Source organism: Mya arenaria, chromosome 8, assembly GCF_026914265.1.
Source record: "Mya arenaria isolate MELC-2E11 chromosome 8, ASM2691426v1".
NCBI lineage: Eukaryota > Metazoa > Mollusca > Bivalvia > Myida > Myidae > Mya > Mya arenaria.
The window spans coordinates 17,978,352-17,999,214 of record NC_069129.1 but is presented as its reverse complement, the minus strand read 5'-3'; the positions used below and the strand labels follow the sequence as shown (position 1 = coordinate 17,999,214).

Here is a 20,863-nt window from a genome sequence, read left to right as displayed (position 1 = left end):
AAACTATCGAAGGTGAATGTCATTGCACCTATCTTAAGCCATGCGTCCATTATAATGGAGTATTTGTATATTTAAACAGAAAATTTAACTTCGAGACGGGTTATAATAGAGTGTTAACGTGTTTTCCCTTCCTTGGGTGCATTGAGTCTGCACCCACCAGTTTTAAGAGAAATTAAGAATAATTATGTAAAACAAACTACACAAACAAGTTCAGTTATAGAAAGTTTTAACATAAACCTAAAGAAGGAAGTTTACCCCCATTATTAAACAATGAGGTAAAAAGCCAACGACTACAACTTAGCCCCTGAAATGAGGTTGTGCAACGATGAATGACAACTTAACAAAAGCGTCTAACCAGGCTTTCTTTGCATAACAAGGGGATAACAAAAGGTTGATCATGTAGTAGACTAGAGTGTGACAAAGGAACAAGAAGTGGATGACCATGTAGCCCTTAAGTGTATAACAAGGCGATTACAAGTGGTTGAGCATGTCGTGCACTAGGATATGACAAGGGGATAACAAGAGGTTGACCATGTAGTGCACTAGGGTATAACAAGGGGATAACAAAATGGTTGACCATGTAGTGCACTAGGGTATAAAAAGGGAAAACAAGAGGTTGACCATGTAGTGCACTAGGGTATAACAAGGGAATAACAAGAGTTTGACTATGTAGTACACTAGGGTATAACAAGGGTATAACAAGAGGTTGACCATGTAGTGCACTAGGGTATAACAAGGGAATAACAAGAGGTTGGTCATGTAGTGCACTTGGGTATGACAAGGGTATGACAAGAGGTTGATCGTGAAGTGCACTAGGGTATAACAAGGGTATGACAAGAGGTTGATCATGTAGTGCACTAGGGTATGACAAGGGTATGACGAAAGGTTGACCGTGAAGTGCACAAGGGTACAACAAGGGTATGACAAGAGGTTGATCATTTAGTGCACTAGGGTATGACAAGGGTATGACAATAGGTTGACCGTGAAGTGCACTAGGGTATAACAAGGGTATGACAAGAGGTTGATCATGTAGTGCACTAGGGTATGACAAGATGTTGATCATGTAGTGCACTAGGGTATGACAAGGGTATGACAAGAGGTTGACCGTGAAGTGCACTAGGGGATAACAAGGGTATGACAAGAGGTTGATCATGGAGTGCACTAGGGTATGACAAGGGTATGAGAAGAGGTTGACCGTGAAGTGCACTAGGGTATATAATGGGTATGACAAGAGGTTGATCATGTAGTGCACTAGGGTATAATAAGGCTATGACAAGAGGTTGACCTTGAAGTGCAATATGGTATAACAAGGGTATGACAAGAGGTTGATCATGTAGTGCACTAGGGTGTGACAAGGGTATGACAAGAGGTTGACCGTGAAGTGCACTAGTGGATAACAAGGATATGACAAGACGCTGATAATGTAGTGCACTAGGGTATGACAAGGGTATGACATCAGGTGTACCATGTAGTGCACTAGGGTATGACAAACGTTTGACAAGAGGTTGACCGTGAAGTGCACTAGGGTATAACAAGGAGGTTACGAGAGGTTGACTATGTAGTACACTAGGGTATGACAAGGGGATAACAAGAGGTTGATCATGTAGTGCACTAGGGTATAACAAGGGAATAACAATAGGTTGACTATGTAGTACACTAGGGTATGACAAGGGGATAACAAGAGGTTGATCATGTAGTGCAATTAGAGTTTTGGAGAGACATTTAGTTCATAGGTGGCAGTATCAGTCAGTGTTAGTGAGATACATTAAGTGCATCAGTTGCAGTTTCAATCAGAGTTATTTAGAAACATTAAGTGCATAGGTGGCAGTATTAATCAGAGAGAATAAGGGACATTAAGTGAATAGGTAGCAGTATCAGTCAGAGTTAGTGAGAGACATTAAGTGCATAGTGTGCAGTATCCGTCATAGTTAGTGAGAGACATTTAGTGCATAGGTGGTAGTATCAGTCAGAGATAGTGAGAGACATTCAGTGTTTAGGAACAGTATCAGTCAGAGATAGTGAGAGACATTTAGTGCATAGGTGGCAGTATCAGTCAAAGATAATGAGAGACATTTAGTGCATAGGTGGCAGTATCAGTCAGATATAATGAGAGAAATTTAGTGCATAGGTGGCAGTATCAGTCAAAGATAGTGAGAGACATTTAGTGCATAGGTGGCAGTATCAGTCAAAGATAATGAGAGACATTTAGTGCATAGGTGGCAGTATCAGTCAGATATAATGAGAGAAATTCAGTGCATCGGTGACAGTATCAGTCAAAGATAGTGAGAGACATTTATTGCATAGGTGGCAGTATCAGTCAGATACCGTGAGAGACATTCAGTGCATAGAAGGCAGTATTAGTCAGAGATAGTGAGAGACATTTATTGCATAGGTGGCAGTATCAGTCAGATACCGTGAGAGACATTCAGTGCATAGAAGGCAGTATTAGTCAGAGATAGTGAGAGACATTTATTGCATAGGTGGCAGTATCAGTCAGAAATAGTGAGAGACATTTAGTGCGTAGGTTGCAGTATCAGTCAGAGATATTGAGAGACATTCAGGGTATAGGTGGCAGTATCTGTCAGAGATAGTGATAGGCATTTAGTGCTTAGGTGGCAGTATCAGTCAGAGAAAGTGAGGGCCATTAAGTGTATAGGTGGCAGTATCAATCAGAGATAGTGATAGGCATTAACTGCATAGGTGACATTATCAGTCAGAGATAGTGATAGGCATTTAGTGCATAAGTGGCAGTATCAGTCGGAGAAAGTGAGATACATTAAGTGCATAGGTGGCAGTATCAATCAGAGAAAGTGAGAGAGATTTAGTGCATAGGTGGCAGTATCAATCAGAGATAGTGAGATACATTAAGTGCATAGGTGGCAGTATCAGTCCGGGATAGTTATAGGCATTTAGTGCATAGGTGGTAGTATCAATCAGAGATAGTTAGAGACATTAAATGCATAGGTGGCAGTATCAATCAGAGAAAGTGAGAGACATTTAGTACATCATCATGTTGATAGGTGTCTAATTCTGTAAACAAAAAATAATATTTTTTAACATCTCTGAGTACTGCCATCTATTGACTAAACGTCCTCTTGAAAATTAGAAAGAATGAATGGCCAAAGTAGCATTGTGTATGTTTATAAGGTAATTTAAAATTTCAATGTTCATTGATATGAAATGTATATATTGGATTCGTAATTGCGAAATAGTCAATTTGAACAGTGTGAATAAAAAGTTATAAATATATAAGATCTGTAAAATCAGCTAGTTTTACTTACAGGCAACTTTCTGGGTCATTATTTAGAACAGGAAGTTAATCCAAGGACTGGCTAAATTTTGGAGTTCTCAGGTTAGTTTGTATTTTATTTCAATGTTTCAGACAATTTTAACGCATACTCAGTAGATCTATAATGTCAAAACATTCTTATTTCCTAAATCAACATTTTGTTGCAACCGAAAGTAGATCTAACAGATTTTAATAATCACATTAATTAAAAGATGTTCATGAAAACAGTTTAAATATTCATGTTAGAATAGCACCATAAAAAACAAAAACAACATTATATTCAACAGAAAATGGACAGTGAGGACATGAGGGGAATGTCCCTGCGTCTGTCACGGGTTCTTGGGGACATCGGGGTTAACAGGTTTATCATTGCCAAAAGGAGGAGTACATGGCTTGAAATAGCGTCTATAAGTGTAATCATGTGCACAGAATTCTTCACTGAGTATTGTTTTGGCAGCCAGATTGAGGGGACAACATCACCTGGCATGCAGTCAGACGTTGATAGGTTGCTCTGTATGAATGAACTTCCTGTGATACTTGACTGGAGTGAATGGAATGAAGGGACGCCTAACCTTCTAGTTATAAATACAGAGGAGTCCCCACCCCAGCATTGCTGGCTACAAAGATTGGGGCGTGATCTTCCATTTCAAGAATTTCAGGTTTTGCATTCCAGCAAAGTTATAGACCGAGCAGGTAAAATGTTCATGACAAACACTCAGCTGGAATATCATGATTTTATTCGAGCACACAATGTGTTAGGAGAAGTAGTCCAGCATGGCCCATCCAAAAGCTGGGATGAAAACGAAGATGTTGTTAGAGCCTATCATTGTGCAAGTCTTCCAGAGGAGTGTAAATATTTGTTCCAAAGACCCCGTCCAGGACATTGGCCTAGACCCAACACACTGGCCATGGCCATGGGGACTTGGGTGTTCCTGGTGCCACAGGGATACAATGAGTCACCTTCAAGACCAACCGGGTGTCGCTCTTCCACACTCCATGTCACCCAAGATGACCCATACTACCCAATGTCAAAACGAGAATGGAGGTTTTCTACTCCGATGATGGAAAGGTTACTGGTGTTTGATTGGAACACAATACAACTTAAAGTGTATGTACTTGTTAAAATAATTCGAAAAACATTCCTCAAGCCAAATGTTGGAGACCGTCTCAGTACGTTTCACATAAAGACTGCCATGTTGTTTACCATAGAGACATATCCATCAGAGATATGGAGGAAGGACAATATTGTACAATGTGTGATCTACTGTCTTACCACACTTCGCAGATGGCTAGCCATCAAATTCTGTCCACACTACACAATAGCTGGAGTCAACCTTTTTACTGGAAAGCTGTTAAATCATGAATTTAACAGCATTGTCGATATAATAACCAGTATGGTAGCCTCAAATCTACAATGCATTTATGTAATTGAGATGGACTCAATTGGAGCAAGAATGTCAGCACTTCGCTCTGGTGTCAGAATATGTGAAACTATGTCCAGGGATAGGAACAATTTAGATATTTCATCATTTTTGACTTTTACGTTTTTTAAAAACTTTCAGGAACTTTTAGATTTGCGGACAGACAATCAGAATGCCCTTGAATATGGCCAGTTCATACTACTTGTATCTGAAAGCATTGAAACATTTGTCCACAAAACAGAGCAAGGAACTGCTCTGGAACGAGAGGCAGCTGCTGTTCTTATTTCTTCTTTCCGTTGCAAACTTGCCACTGCCCAGGCCTCATGCTGCATTAAACAGGGACAACCAATCACACAGGATATTTTCAACATATACCAACAATCCTTAGACTCCGACCTATCCGGAAGATTGAAGTTTACCTCAATGTGTTTTAGCAGTGGGCAGTATGAGGCAGCAGCAAATAACTTGATGCACTGTAAGGGACTCTTGGGATCGGTAGTGTGGCAAGAATGCTATTGTACAGGGAGACAATGTTTAAAACCGATATCAAATAATAAGTTCATTGAAAATAACTTAAAAAAATCAAATATGGAAATCTTGACAAAACATACTATACTTTGTATATCTTTTTCAAGACATGAAATGTATTGTATCCCACAGTTCCTGGTGTATGAAATGTTCAGAACAATAAGTGAGGAGGACACAGAAGAGAGATGTCCACCTATTCAATATGAGTGGATGGATCTGGTCGTAGTTGACTGCATACCTTTCCTCCATTACCTAAATGTCCTCACTTACATGCAGCTCAACCAGCATGACCGAGCACTAGATTCATTACAGACCCTTAAAAGGAATTGCTTTGACCATGGTCATTTTGACACAACTCTTAATATGATTGGTCACTGTTATGAACTAGTTAATAGGCTTGATAAAGCCTGGATGTACTATGGGAAATCTCTGCAACTTTACCCAAAAAACAACGCTGCCAAATGGCATGTGGGAAGACTTCTGCATCAAAAAATCAAATTCAGACATTGTGGGGAAAACGACTAGCACTCGTAGGAAACTCGCTTGTCCGACATGGTTCTAAATAAATTTGAACATGATCACATTGACACATGCAGGGAACTTGTATCTAGGATAAGCTTTACCCTTGAAACAACGCTGCCAATTGGCATTTGTCCAGACTTCTGCAGCAAAAAAGCAGGAACTGAACATGCTTGACCATGTTGTGAAATTGTGTCCAAGGTAGACATGGAAAGGATCTGCAACAGGAATGATTATAACCTCTCACGGATGTATCGACTAGAGACTGTGAAATCAAATGTTTACATGTATTTATTTCACGTATATTATGAGCATAGTAAACTATATTTGCATTGGAAATGTTTTAAACATGTATGTTGAAAGTAACAGATGTTAATCTTCAGGTTTTGAGCCATATGAATGGGTAAAATTCAATTTTAAAGTAATTGTTTTTCAAATAAACTGTTTCGTGACTATGTTATCTCCATATTGTTTTTAAAAAAACTGTTATATTACAACGCGTCAAACGCGTTACATTCACTACATCGTTTCCATGATTTTGACCATCATGCACGCTGATTTGTGTGTTACTCGGTTGATGTTTTCCTTTTTTTCTTTTGTTCTTTCCATTTTTGAGTAATTTCTGAAAAATCTGTCAATGATGCAAAATTCATTTAAAACGTGTTATACATGAAACTATATATATTTTGATTGTTTATGTGTGTGTGTATTCTATATTTATGTTTATATTTGTGTAATGTGACGATGAGCTGTATATGCTTAAGTCAAAAATAAATTTTCTGTTCTGTTCTGTTCATGATTTTGCACAGAGTTTGGTCTTGCATTGTGGGGAAACCGACTAGTACCCGGAAGGACCCTTGTGTCTGGCAAACCACACTCAATTTCGTCCAGGCCGAGAATCAAATAAAAAACGCCTTGGTTAGACGCGAGTGCGCTATCCACTGCACTTTAACATACATTTTCTCGTAGGTAACTGTCATGAAGATAAATTTTGTGGTTAGATGTTTTTTTCTGGTATAATGTAAGAAGGTGTCTATAGCACATGTCAAATTTCGAAATGCTTTCTATCAACATCGCAGTTTGTTTCCTACAACATGGTAGTTGTGTAGCCAATATCTGGCAGCATCATTGAATACTTTATAATTCACAAATGTGTGCTTCAGGTTCCAATGGCCATGAGTGTCACTATATGTCAAACCTAACTAAAATTATTCGATACCAGAGGCGAGTTTGACACCAATCTCCCACCAGCTCGCCGAACTATAAACGTTAGTCATACTAGTATATGCAACTAGTTTTCTCTTTGTGAAAACCTGGTTACAAATTTGAAAATGTCAAAAGAAATATTGAAAGTCAAATAAAAAAGTGAAATAAAGTAAAAAAATAAAATAAAATAAAAAAAGTGTTAAATTTGTATTTAGGGTTAAAATGGAGTTATGTAACCTTATTGTAAAATGGTCGTCAATAATTGTGTGAAGTATTAAGTCAATTGAATGAACTGAAGGGTATATAAGTTAATAATAGAAATCTCAACTTGCCCTAAACCTTAAACCTAAGTTCCTAAGTCAATCAGGGGTCATCATTTGTATTAAGGATACTATGGAATTATGTAACCTCATTGTGTAATAGTCCTGAAGAACTGTGAAGCAGTCAGTAAATTGAATGAAGGGTATTGGAGTTATAAGTAAAAACACCAACTTCCCTAAAATCTTAACCAAAGGCCGACGCAGGGGCGAGTAGTTAAGCCTCCTCATTCTTCCAATAGTCATGCTAAAATTGCAAGTATTGTATCAAATTTATTATTTTTGCATTTATTTATTATCGTTAGTGTAGGCGTCATTTCAAAGAAATCTTCAAACTGGCCCAGCTAATGCTACATTTCTTTTATTAAGCAAATCGTAAACCAAAATGGCAAAATCTATAGAAGCAGCTTAAAACTGCACTCTCACCGATTAACAAGTTTGACTTTCTTTAAATTTTTGTCTAAGAATGAGCTGATTTTGGCATCAATGTCTTCAATCAAGTCATATAACATAACTAATAATATAACAGATCTCAATTGTTTGGAAAACTTCCGAAAAACTAATGTTTTCTTAAAGAGTTTATAACGCTTCTAGTAAAAAACATCCATTTTCGAATGTAAATATAAAAAAACAGCAATATGATGTTTTGTCAGCAGACTTATATCACTGGTTTCCAGACATTGACGCAAAAATTGGGTAATTCACAGACATAAAATAAAAAAAAGATGTCAAAATGGACAATCTGTGTAAGTGAAACTTTAAACAAAAAGTAAAATGCATTGAAAATAAAAGCAGTAAAAATAACATTTTTACTCACAAAAAAGAAAGAAAGAAAAAAACGTAATTATAGATGCATTATTATATTACATAAGTAACAAGGTAAACTCAGCATTTAATTTCTGCACACATGATATGAGAAACGGTGAAACAAACTTGACACTCAGATAATCTGGCTTTATTCATTAGTGTAAAAATGGCTGTAATGACATGCTGTCTTATGTGGTCAGCAAAACCTCTTGACCCATCACTATTTAACAACTGCCATTGTGTATTACCACTTGATAAATTAAGTCATAATTATATGCTACGTCGGAAGGCAAAATGAAGATTTAATACAAAGATAATTTTTGTTTTACTACACCTTTTGAATGAAACAAAGGGCAGTCTATGCTGCTTCAAGAGCCCCGCCTTCGTTTTATAACCGGAGTTTGGTAAGGGGATTAGTTTAATCAAACACTTCGACAAACCTATTTACAAAATATTGTTTTGACAGTGCTCCATCAGATGGCTGTTTTGTGAAAAGGTTTGTCGAAGTGTTTTAAGAAACAAAACTCTCAATCAAACTCTAATAAAATACCGAAGGTGGGGCTCCGTAAGCGGCGTAGATTGCGTAATGTTTAATTTAAAATGGTGAATAAGTAAGTAAGTTATCTTTGTTTGAAGTCTCCATTCGAAGCAAATTGTTGTCTTCCGATGTAGCATTTATGGCGCAATTTATCACGTGGTATACACACACTGATTTTATGTGGTCTACAAAAGTCACATTTACCGGAGGTATTAGCATCGTGGTGTAATTGTGGCAAATGCTACATACTCGCAGCACTTATATTATTGAATTTTAAGTATAAACTCATTTAACAAAATTTAAAATCACTTCAAAATGCAAAGGTTCATAGACGTTTCTTAGCTGAACACAATCATAATTTTAAAATGCAATTTCTACACACAAAGCCCCACAGAAAGACTGCAGTTATGACACGATGTTGTGGCATCAATGACACACTATATGTGCAAGCTTGCAAACCAAGTATGATCCCAGGTGTCTGTCTTCTTATTCAAGTGATATAACAATCATTTTGTTTCATATGATTTTGAGGAATGCATCATATTCTTCCAAACTCGCCTTAGCTACACTAGAACACCATGGGTCATCGTCCTTTTCTACAAGATCGTTGAGGGACACATAGCCAGGAAGACAACTGTCATACTGGGCCGCTCCGTGTAGCTGCAGGAAACGGTGACGGGACGACAGTATGTGGCGCGCCTTGATCAGCGCCTGCGGAAACTGTACAACCATGCTGTGAGAAACGCCCATCACGTCCCGAATGTAGTTGCACTTGGTAACCACAACGCGACGACCTCAAAACGCAAAAAACTGGGGCGAGCTATTAATCAACATTTATTAAAGATGAATGTAATGGCACCTATTTTAAGCTATGCCTCCATCATAATGGAGTTCTTGTATATTTATACAGAAAATTTAACTTCGAGACGGGAGGTAATAGAGTGTTAACGTGTTTCCCCTCCTTGGGTGCATTACGTCTGCAGTTTTAAGTTTTAAGAGGAATGAAGAATAATCATATAAAAAAACTACAGACACAAGTTCAGTAGTAGAAAGTTTTAACATAAAAGCGTCTGACCAGGCTTTCTTAACGTAACAAGGGGATAACAAAGTTGTACGTGTAGTATATTAGAGTATGACAAGGGAACAACAAGTGGATGACCATGTAGCGTTTTAGTATATAACAAGGCGATAACAAGAAGTTGAGCATGTCGTGCACTAGAATATGACAAGGGGATAACAATAGCATGACAATGAGGTGCACGAGGGTATAACAAGGAGAAAACAAAAAGTTGACCATGTAGTGCACTAGGGTATGACAAGGGAATAACAACAGTTAGACGATGCAGTGCACTAGGGTATAACAAGGAGATAACAGGAAGTTGACCATGTAGTGCACTAGGGTATCACAATGGCATAACAATAGCTTGACAATGTAGTGCACTAGGGTATGACAACGGGATAACAAGAGGTTGACAATGTAGTGCACTAGAGTATGACACAGGCATAACAAGAGGTTGACCATGTAGTGCACTAGGGTATGACAAGGGCATAACAAGAAGTTGACCATGTAGTGCACTAGGGTATGACAAGGGCATAACAAGAGGTTGACCATGTAGTGCACTAGGGTATGACAAGGGCATAACAAGAAGTTGACCATGTAGTGCACTAGGGTATGACAAGGGCATAACAAGAGGTTGACCATGTAGTGCACTAGGGTATGGCAAGAGCATAACAAGAGGTTGACCATGTAGTGCACTTGGGTATGACAAGTGCATAACAAAAGGTTGACCATGTAGTGCAATAGGGTATAACAAGGGCATAACATGAGGTTGACCATGTAGTGCACCAGGGTATAACAAGGGGATAACAAGAGGTTGACCATGTAGTACACTAGGGTATGACAAGGGGATAACAAGAGGTTGACCATGTAGTGCACTAGGGTGTGACAAGCAATAACAAGAGGTTGACTATGTAGTGCACTATGGTATGAAAGGGGAAAACAAGAGGTTGACCATGTAGTGCACTATGGTATGAAAGGGGAAAACAAGAGTTTGACCATGTAGTGCATTAGGGTATGACAAGGGGATAACGAGAGGATAACGTGCATTAAGTTAGAACAAGGGGATCATAAGAGGTTGACTATGTAATGCACTATGGTATAAAAAGGGGATAACAAAAGGTTGACCATGTAATGCACGAGGGTGTGACGGTATGACAACAGGTTGACCATGTAATGCACTATGGTATAAACAGGGGATAACAAAAGGTTGACCATGTAGTGCACGAGGGTATGGTAAGTGGTTAACAACAGGTTGACCATGTAGTACACTAGAGTATGACAAGGGAATAACAATAGATATACCAGTTCGATAGGGTATGACAATGATATCCCAAGAGTTTGTCTTTATTTATTTAAAAGATCTCCCATGTAGGCATTATGACGTTTCTATTTCCTTGCCATAACTGCCCACCTGGTCAGCATTGGGCTGAGGGTTTTGTATATCAGGTGGACCATTTCGGATTGAGAGAACAGTGATGCCATTTTTCAAGCTTTTATACAACTGTTTTGGGAAATCAATTTTTTAACCTATTGCTACAATATAGATAGTGGAAAATGAATCGCGGGCACAGATATTTTTAAGTACATACTACAGATCAAAAAGTACCAAAATATTTCTGGGACAATTTTACTGACCGCATAAGTTTAATGAAGATATGTTCAGACGTAATAATGGCATTAAAGCAATATAACAGGGATGGTATCAATTTTAAGTATTGTATCATTATAACTGATGCAGTTAAGCATGCCTCCGCCATTGCTCATTTTTCAAACATTTAATCTCAGCTGAATGTTCTTGTTCAATCAAATGAATACACCAACAAGCACTATTTCCGACTAAAAATAGACTGAACATTATCGGGGCGATATCTAACACGTTTAATTAATAGGTAAAGGACCTTAATTTGCATTTTATGCCAAAGAGAGTTAGCTGACTTGGTTATTTAAGAAGGGTTGATTGTTGAGTACCTTTGCATGATTGCAAGAATATCTGCAATACATCACGAAGTAATTGTTATTTAAACATATGTGTGCTTACATGCAAAAGCAGAATTTCCCAGTCGATTACAACAGCCCATTATTAGCATTATATTCAAATTTGTGTAACCTTACTTTAATTAAGTAGGTTGGATGGTTGGGAAAAAATGTATAAACTTTCAGTGCAAGATAAAAACATATGTATACGAAAAAGGAGATATTAAGTGATTTATATTGTGCATTTGTATATTTTGTTACCAGTCATGGACAGGCTGAGAGGCAAAGCAGTGTTGGGTTCTGTTTACGATACATGTATCAGTATAAAATACCTCAGCGCAACGGGAGCTGCAGAGCACGCATGCACATAACGGCCTTTCTAATTTCCAAGCTCATGCAGATTGCACACTGCAAATTCGCTGTCGATGTTTCTTCAATTCTTCGGTTCAACGTGAATTTTCGGGTTAAAAGTACATTGTTTCTTTTGCATTATATATATTTGTTGATATTGCAATCAAAATCATAACCAGGACTTTGGAACTGTCAGTAAATTTCCACTTCTATTTCGCTGTGTGACCTACTTTCATTGTATAACATCTTAACGATGCCAATTTCTACTCTCATTATTGAACATTCGTTCACGAAACGTCTCCAGTCTTGATTAGTTGCAAACAAATAAATTTACATGAATTTGTCACTTAAACGTAAATCAAATTTTCTTGCATAGCATTGGAGGGGGATTTCTCCTTCCCGCTGATAAGCAAAAATCATTGTGGCAATCAACCCAGCAGGCACACAACGTTGTTTCAACGTTGAAATATAGTTGAATATTGGTCACAACGTCGATCAACAATATTTCAACGTTGAAACAACGTCGAAGCTTCAACGTTGAAAAATTGTCGACATTTCAACGTTGAAACGACGTTGAAATACGGTCGATACCTCAACATTGAGGATGGTTGAAAAATGGTTGTCATATTGATGTTGTCATGACATTCGAATGTAGATCGATTTTCTGTTCTGATTATATTAATATTTCCACATTCAATTTTTTATAGAGAGCCATTCATGCTTGACGAGTAGACTTCTGTTTTTAGGCTGAATGGCCATCTACCGCTATACAGAGTTACCCCGATTGGAAAGTTCGAAACGAGTTGCGCCCTTTGCGTATTGTGTAGTTCCGGTCAGTTTTCAAGAAATATCGATTGTGCAGATCATCAGTAACAGCAGAGCTTTAAAATTATCGCAAATTCCATTAGTTCAAGCTATCACTACGTGTGGGAAGTGACAGTCGGTTCCATTAGAGTAAGTACGTTTGGTATTCATTTACGAAATGTCAAAAAATTATGTTTTTGAACGAATTATTTGTTGAAAATCATGCATTTCGGATACGACGGGATTTCGAATATGATTTCCATTGTTCAAATTATGGTGAAAAATGTTCATATCAAGCGGTGATCTTGCATTGTTACTAACAATACTCTTCTTTGCATCTATTATGTTTATAAAGGATGGTTTATTTACATTTTTGTTTTAATCTTTTACATTTCAGCATGGATGAAGAAAAGGTGGCGCATCGCATTGTTGATAGGGCAGTGGATGAGGAGACATTGGCAAATTATATCTTTTGTATGACTCTTATTAAATTCAAACTCATTTTACCATTTACATGTACATACTGTATAAATGTTATCGAAACAAAACTGTGTTCTTTATAGTTTTCACCTTACCTAAACTGCAACGTCTATTCAATGTTAAAACTGCAACGCTGGTTCAACCTCTTTCAACGTTGTTTCAACCTCATTTCAACGTTTAAACCGCAACGTTGTTTCAACGTTGAAATCACAACGTCAATACAACTTTCAAATACAACCATATTTCAACCTTTTCTCAACGTTGAAGGATGACTGTTGTTTCAACGTTGCTTCAACGTTGTTGTGCCTGTTGGGAAAATATCTTATTTCTGAGCTTGACATAGATATTATATTCATAGACATAGGCAGTAATGATTTATGTGACGTATTTTTTTCTGCTGAACTTTTCGTTCAGAATTTGTTTGAATTTGCAGCCTCCCTTATAAGGATGGGATGTAAAAAAGTTGTTCTCTCTGAAATCAACAATTTTATTCAAATGTACGACAATCAAATTCCTATATACGGCTGAGATGTCAGAACACCACGAACAAACTTTTTTGGTCGCATTGCAGAAAAAAATATTAATTCAAGGTTTGTACGTGATTTCTGTGCTACTGACGGAGTTCATGTACATCAAGTGCGTGGAATGCCAAGATATAACATGTCAGTACGAAGTGCTCTCCTTTTCGCAGAGAGATGTGTGGGGTTTCAAATTGCTGACTTGGTCAATATGCCAAGCATTGCGCTAGATCTGACTAATTTCATAACATATAATTATATTTTCAGAACATATTTGTCACAAGGTGTACTGATATACAGTGTGTAAATATTGCCGTACCTGGGTTCAACTACTATTCGTCAAATACACTTTCTTCCTCTGCATTGCGTATCAGCGACATCTTAGGTATTTGTATCCACAGGGCATGTTATCACATTTGGTCTTTAGTTATCTAGTAATTTTGGGGGAGATACTACCCAAATTGGTTTCACTTTTCAAGTGAATCATATATTGTTCGAATGAGCAACTGTTTAAAAAAAGTACTGGCAACATAAATTAAAATAATGCCAGCTTTAATGAATTTTCAGTAACTGTGTGTCATGTTATTATCCATATTTATCACTACATGTAAATAATTGAAATTTCCTGGTATTGGATACGGGCGTAATTCCTATCCTTTTTATCACCTTTATGTGACATTATTTCATGGAAGAATTTTCGGGCATTGCTGACATACCTATTCCTATCCTGTTATCACTTCATGTGACATGATTTAAGTTTTTGGGACGGGATTTTCGGGCATTGGTTGCGTGCCTTTTTCCTATCCTAATTATCACTTAATGTGATCGTTATGTACATTTAGTTATCTAACTGGATAAAATAAGTAGGTTGTGAAGTTGTGAACCATTGTAAAACGTTTAAATGCAATCATAAATGGCCATGCTTTCATAACGTGCAGAATAGTGTTATCACACTTGATCAGTTAAAGGCCTAGTTTAAGGAATGTTGGCATGATAATTTCCTGGTGTGCATCTCCTGCTAATTGCAGTGGTATCACATTAGGGGCTAATTTCCTGTGTATTCGTTTATTAGCTCAGGGCCATTTAGGGTCCATTTCTATAATAAACCATCCCAAACTGCACGGCGGGATACTCAGATAGGAGATCTGATAAGACAATTAGGCAATTAGATTAATATCAATAAACAGAGGTTGTATACAAATACACGGTTGTTAGTTTTTTTTTATGTGTGTGTGTTTTTTGTTGTTGTTGTTTTTTTTTTTTTTTTTTTTTTTGGGGGGGGGGAGGGGGTCACTTATAGAAGGCTTAAACTAGGCCTTTAAGAACAATTGTCTAAATATTTACTTCAACAAATGATGTTCTTTCTAAAATATTGATTTGAATGTACTAAGACGACGACAGGGTGAATAGTATAGCTCTCACATTGTTTGAATAGTCTAGCTCAAAAATCAACAGCTCTGACTGATACTGTCATGTATGTACTTAAGGTCCTCAAGTAAATACAATCTCAGAAAACATGGGCATGTTTAAGTATATACATGTATATACTTTTAAGGTGTTTGCAAATTGCAGTTCATTATACATATAAAGATTGCATTTATCATTGCTAAAAAGGAAATTGGAAGATCATAAATAGATAGTAGCTACGTCACAACAGGAAACTAGCAGTGACATAAATCACAATATCTTATCATTTTATTTCTCTACTCATTTGAGACAGGTATTTTTCGACATTTTAAATACATGGAATAAAGAAATGAACATGTAAAATGTTAAGGAAGTAACTAGTTATATTGTGTCAAAACTATTTTTACTTTCTAAATATATATTTTGTTACTAGAAAACTTTGATATGGATCTTTTTATTTAACAGAATATGGACAGTGAGAACATGAAGGTGATTTCAAGGCGTCTGTCGAAAGTTCTTGGGGACATCGAGGTCAACAGGCGTATGATTATCAAAAGGAGAAAGACGTTTCTTGAACAAGAATCAATGTATAATATCTCGATCCATACATTAGATTCAAAAAGCACTATATAAAATTTTGGCAGCCAGAGTGAGGGGACAACAACACCTGGCATGCAGTCAGACATAGATTTTTTGTGGAGTATGAATCATTACCCTGTGATTCTTGACTTGAGTGAATGGGGGCAGAGGAAAGCTCTTCTAGTATTCAAAACAGAGGAGTCACCACCTCAGCATTGTTGCCTACAGAGAGTGAGGATGGATCGTCCAGAACCAGAGTCACAGATTATTTTTCCAAGCGATGTGATAGACAGTGCAGGTAGAGTGCTGCTGACAAACTCACAGGAGGAATTTGAGCAGTTGCTTCAACGAAGAGCGGGTTTAATATTGTCGTTCAAACCTGGCCCATCCAAGAGCTCTACTGAAACCCAAGATATAGTTAAAGCATATCATTGTGTCAACCTTCCGGGGGAGTGTAAATTTTTGTTACAAAGATCCCGTCCTGGCCATTAGCCCACACCTAACACACTGGCGAAGGTCATGGGGACTGGGGTGTTCCTAGTGCCACAAGGATATACCGAGTCGCCTTTAAAACCAACAAGATGTCGCTCTTCTGCACTCAATGTCATCCAAAATGATCCATACTATCCAAGATCGAAACAGGAATGGAGGTTTTCTACGTCGATGATGGAAAGATTATTAGTGTTTAGCTGGAAAACAATACCAGTTAAAGTGTACGTAATGGTGAAAATACTTCGAAAAACATTCTTCAAGCCAAAAGCTGACGACCGTCTAAGCACATTTCACATAAAGACTGCCATGTTGTTCACCATAGAGACGTATCCACCCGAGATATGGAGGAAGGACAATCTTATACAGTGTGTGATTTACTGTCTGACTACACTCCGCAAATGGCTTCACATCAAATGTTGTCCGCACTACACGATAGCTGGGGTCAATCTCTTTACTGGAAAGCTGTTCAGTCATGAAATTACCATTATTGCCGAAACTATAACCAGCATAATAACCTCAAATCTACAATGCATTTATCAAATTGACATGGATTCACTTGGGACAAGAATGTTGGCACTGGGCCCCGGTTTCAGCGTTAGTAAAAGTATGTCCAGAAATAATACCAGTATAAGTATTTCATCATATTTGATCACTCGCTACTTGGAATGTTTTCAGGTTACTTCAAAGCTGCTTTTCCAAAAACATGGGGACCCTGGATATCGGCAGTTCAAACAATCAGTATCTCAGTTTGTTAAATTACTGGTCCACATATCAGAGCAAGGAACTGCTCTAGAACAAGAGGCAGCTGCTGTTCTTATTATTCCTTTACGTAACACCCTTGCCTCTGTCCTGGCTTCAAAATGCATAGATCAGGGACGACCAATCACAACGGATATTATTAACTTGTACCAGCTGTCTGTTGATTCTGACCTTCTGACCAGAAGACTGAAGTTTCCCTCTATGTTATACTGCAGTGGGCAGTATGTTACCGCGGAAAATTACTTGACCGATTTTGAGGCACTGCTGGGACCAGAAGTGTTTCAATTCTGCATGTGCAAGGAGAGAAAATATTTCAAACAAAATAACGCCTTCTTGAAAAAGGCCTTAACACAATCAAACATTACAACGCTGAGGAAACACACAACCTTTTGTTTACATTTCACAAGACATGAAATGTTCTGTATCCCAAAGTTCATGAGCTTTGAAATGTTTAGAACAATAACTGAAGAGGACAGACAACAGAGACAATACTTCAATTGGATGGACATGTTCGTAGTTGACAGCATACCTTTCTTCCATTATCTTCAATTTCTCACATACTGGCAACTCAACCAACATCATCGGGCAAAATTGACATTACAGAAATTTAGCAGCTACATAAGGAATAATTATGTTCGTGGTCACTTTGACACTACCCTAAACATGCTTGGTCACTGTTGTGAACTACTAGATATGCGGGATAAAGCCTGGATGTACTACGGGAAATCACTACAACTATACCCGCAAAACAACGCTGCCAACTGGCATGTGGCCAGATTCCTGCATCAAAGAATCAATCACTGACAATGTTTGAAAAACGACGATTATATTGAGGAAACCCGCTTGTCCTACTTTGAATTAAAACATGCATATGATAACATTGGGCCAGTGTATTGAACTGGTAAATATGTTTAGGTAAACCCTTGTAGCAACGCTGCCAATTGGCATTAGTCCAGACTTCTGTCACAAGGAAGTAGGAACTTAATATGCTTAACCGTGGTTTGAAAATTGTGCACCTGGTCGACAGAATAGGGATTGGCTTAACGAATTATTAACTATTTATGGCTGTATTGACTAGAGATAACAAATGCAAATGATTACATTATGGGCAAAGTGAACTATATTTGTATTTAACATTTTTGATAAAATGAACGCAATGATTATAAATCGTCGTGATTTGAAAAGAATGAATTGGTGAAATTAAATCTTTAGAGTAAATGTTTGTTTTGTTTTTAAAAAAAAATGTTTCGTAAATGATGTGATCTGCATGTTCTAATTTTCAAACATATTTATTCTACGATTGTCATGCCTTAAACTCACTATCGCTGTTATGATGTCTAGCTAGACTGTGGTCTTGCGTTATGGGGAAACCGGTTTTCGGCCCAAAATTGACCCGCGTGCAAAACAAAAGAACCTAGGACGCCGAGGGGCTATCCACTTCAGGTTAATTTATAACATTGTAGGTTACTTTGAAGAAAACATTATTTGATTCAGTAATCTTCTTTTTTAATGTACGTAAGCGCCTTTAGCACAATCACAGTTGTTTCCCATTTCTGGCAGTATCATTGAATATTTTATCATCCACTATCTCGTCCCTCATAGCTTAAATATGCTGTTTTACACTCCTTGAAACAAACCTTCAGGTGCAGGAACAAGTAAATCATCTCTCTTCAGAAAATGGGACCAAAAAGTGAAGTAGTTATACAGGTTTTTTTCACATCTGTTTGCAAACAAAATGTATGAAAAACCTATATTTTGTCCTTAAATTTAGGTCGTTAAATTTAAGAAAAAACTCGAGCTTATTTCCGCGTATATTGGAAAATCCAGTGATAAACATTGTAACGTTATTTTGGAGGCGTCATTCAAAAAATGTTCAACCTGGAACAAAGAACATTAGAGATAATTTAATAAGCAATACGCGAAATAATTTATTTAATATAAGAGTGTCATTCATAACAAATTGTGGTTTATCTATGTATGTGTAATGCTTGGTCAATTTTGCAAGGGTGGGGAGTTAAGGGACCTGCTCAAATCTTGAAAAAGATTTTCTAACATATAAACCTAAACCTCTGTTAGTTTTTCGCACTCCGCAAACAACATCAGAGAATGTTTAAGCAAGACCAAACAGTCTATAAAGCCAAGTTTTATAACCAACTCCCTCCCCACAAGAGGAACGGGGTCATGGAAGCCTCCTTTTGAGCAAGTCCGTTGGTAAAGAGCAAAATCTTAGCACGCACAAGTGGTCATGTCCCGCAGGACCCGCTGGAGAAGGTCCCGACTTATTATAAAGATAGTTATGGGTCCTCTGTAAGAATGTTTAAGGAAAGCGACCATGACCATGAGGGTCTACCGCTAATGACAGGAGCTCAAGTGCAGTCGCCATCCCAGGACCACGACATAGATACAACTGGATTATTGATACAATGATACGCCCCGATTTCTCTATGATTCCACATGAGTGGTCTTATACCTTGAATGAGGTGGTCTCACTGCTCAGTCTTTTGTCTTCTATAGAGGGGAGTCAGGGTGGTGAAAGGCAATATGGGGTCTGTGTCTACTCACCTAACAACCCATCTAGGCGTGCCCATCATTCAATTTAGTATCGCTGAAGGGTTAAAAAATGAAGGATCTTACCGGGGTCTGAGGAATGAGGATCCATGATCTTTTGATGCTGAGGCCGTTCTAGAATAATAAGTGAAAATACTGGAGGGGTCTTTTTAGATAACAGACGCGAAGACTGCAGAGTCTCTGTGCGTTCACGGGCATTTTGAAGGGTTAAGTAAATTTGGGTACAGATGCCAAACAGTCCCACAATAACTATACCACAGGGTACCACCATGTTCCTTGGGAAAAGAGAAGGCATATACTGGTGATGCGTATTAATTTATTGGGCATAACGATCACAGAGTATGGGTGGGGGTCAACGGGCATCATTGGGGGTCATGGGGGAATCCAAGGAATTACCTACAACTACATCAAGGCCACAGGGTACCCGCAGGTTCATAAGAAAAGGTAAGAGGAATATTTGGAATTTCATTATGCTCCTCGGGAAATAGGGTCCCCACAGACATGGGGATAGCTACAAAGGGTTTGGGCATAGCGTGCTTGATTTTTATTGTCAAAACCTCCCCAAACCGCAAGATAAACATAAAGTAACAAAATCCCTCACACCATCTTTTTATCCAATTTGGGGTAATGGTGGCCCACCGCCACAACATCCACAGGACTAATTGTACCAATCTAATTATCATGGGCAAGAGTACATTGACCTACGAATGCATGGTTTAACGGTTTGCACACCCCCACCCAACAACCCAATAATATGATATAGTGATCATGGTTCCCCAACCCAAAATGATAACGTCCCCAACCAGGAGGTTTGTTGGGGGACAGGGGTATCTACCTTTGCCACATGACAAACTTATTGTGACTCGCATGCATATCTAGCTTATTTGGGATCGATCTCAAACATACTGATCTTATGCACAAGATTGTGATATAGTACCACATCAGGGGCATTAGGAATCCGGTCCAGCAGGGCAAATGGTGGTCTTTTTAATGTTTCTGTTGCTTCGCAACGTCCATAACGGGGTTAACTTGGGGGATGGGGGGTAGAGGTCCTCCCTTGACTCCAACAATGGTCATCGGGCTATTGGGCGGGATGTTGACGTGCGCGGAAGTATGACCCCTTGGAAAGAGAAACAGCAGGGTACTAGAGGCTTATATAATTGCGAAGGGATACCTCCGGGTGCTCAACCTTTCGATAGGGGTAAAGAGGCGTGTAAATGGATCATTAACATTTATCCGTGTCCAC

General features: G+C 38.1%; 1 protein-coding gene across 1 annotated transcript; it reads left to right on the top strand.

The window, feature by feature from the left end:
• The first annotated feature begins 3,294 nt into the window (after window positions 1–3,294).
• Window positions 3,295–6,531, top strand: LOC128243737 (uncharacterized). Its single transcript, XM_052961659.1, has 2 exons — window positions 3,295–3,352; window positions 3,577–6,531. Exon 2 carries the CDS (start codon window positions 3,580–3,582, stop codon window positions 5,761–5,763), a length of 2,184 nt encoding a protein of 727 aa, XP_052817619.1. The 5' UTR covers window positions 3,295–3,352; window positions 3,577–3,579; the 3' UTR covers window positions 5,764–6,531.
• The last annotated feature ends 14,332 nt before the right edge of the window (window positions 6,532–20,863 follow it).

Coding starts and splice junctions, on each gene's coding strand:
- LOC128243737 (XM_052961659.1), top strand. CDS start 3,580: ATGGACAGTGAGGACATGAGGGGAATGTCCCTGCGTCTGTCACGGGTT.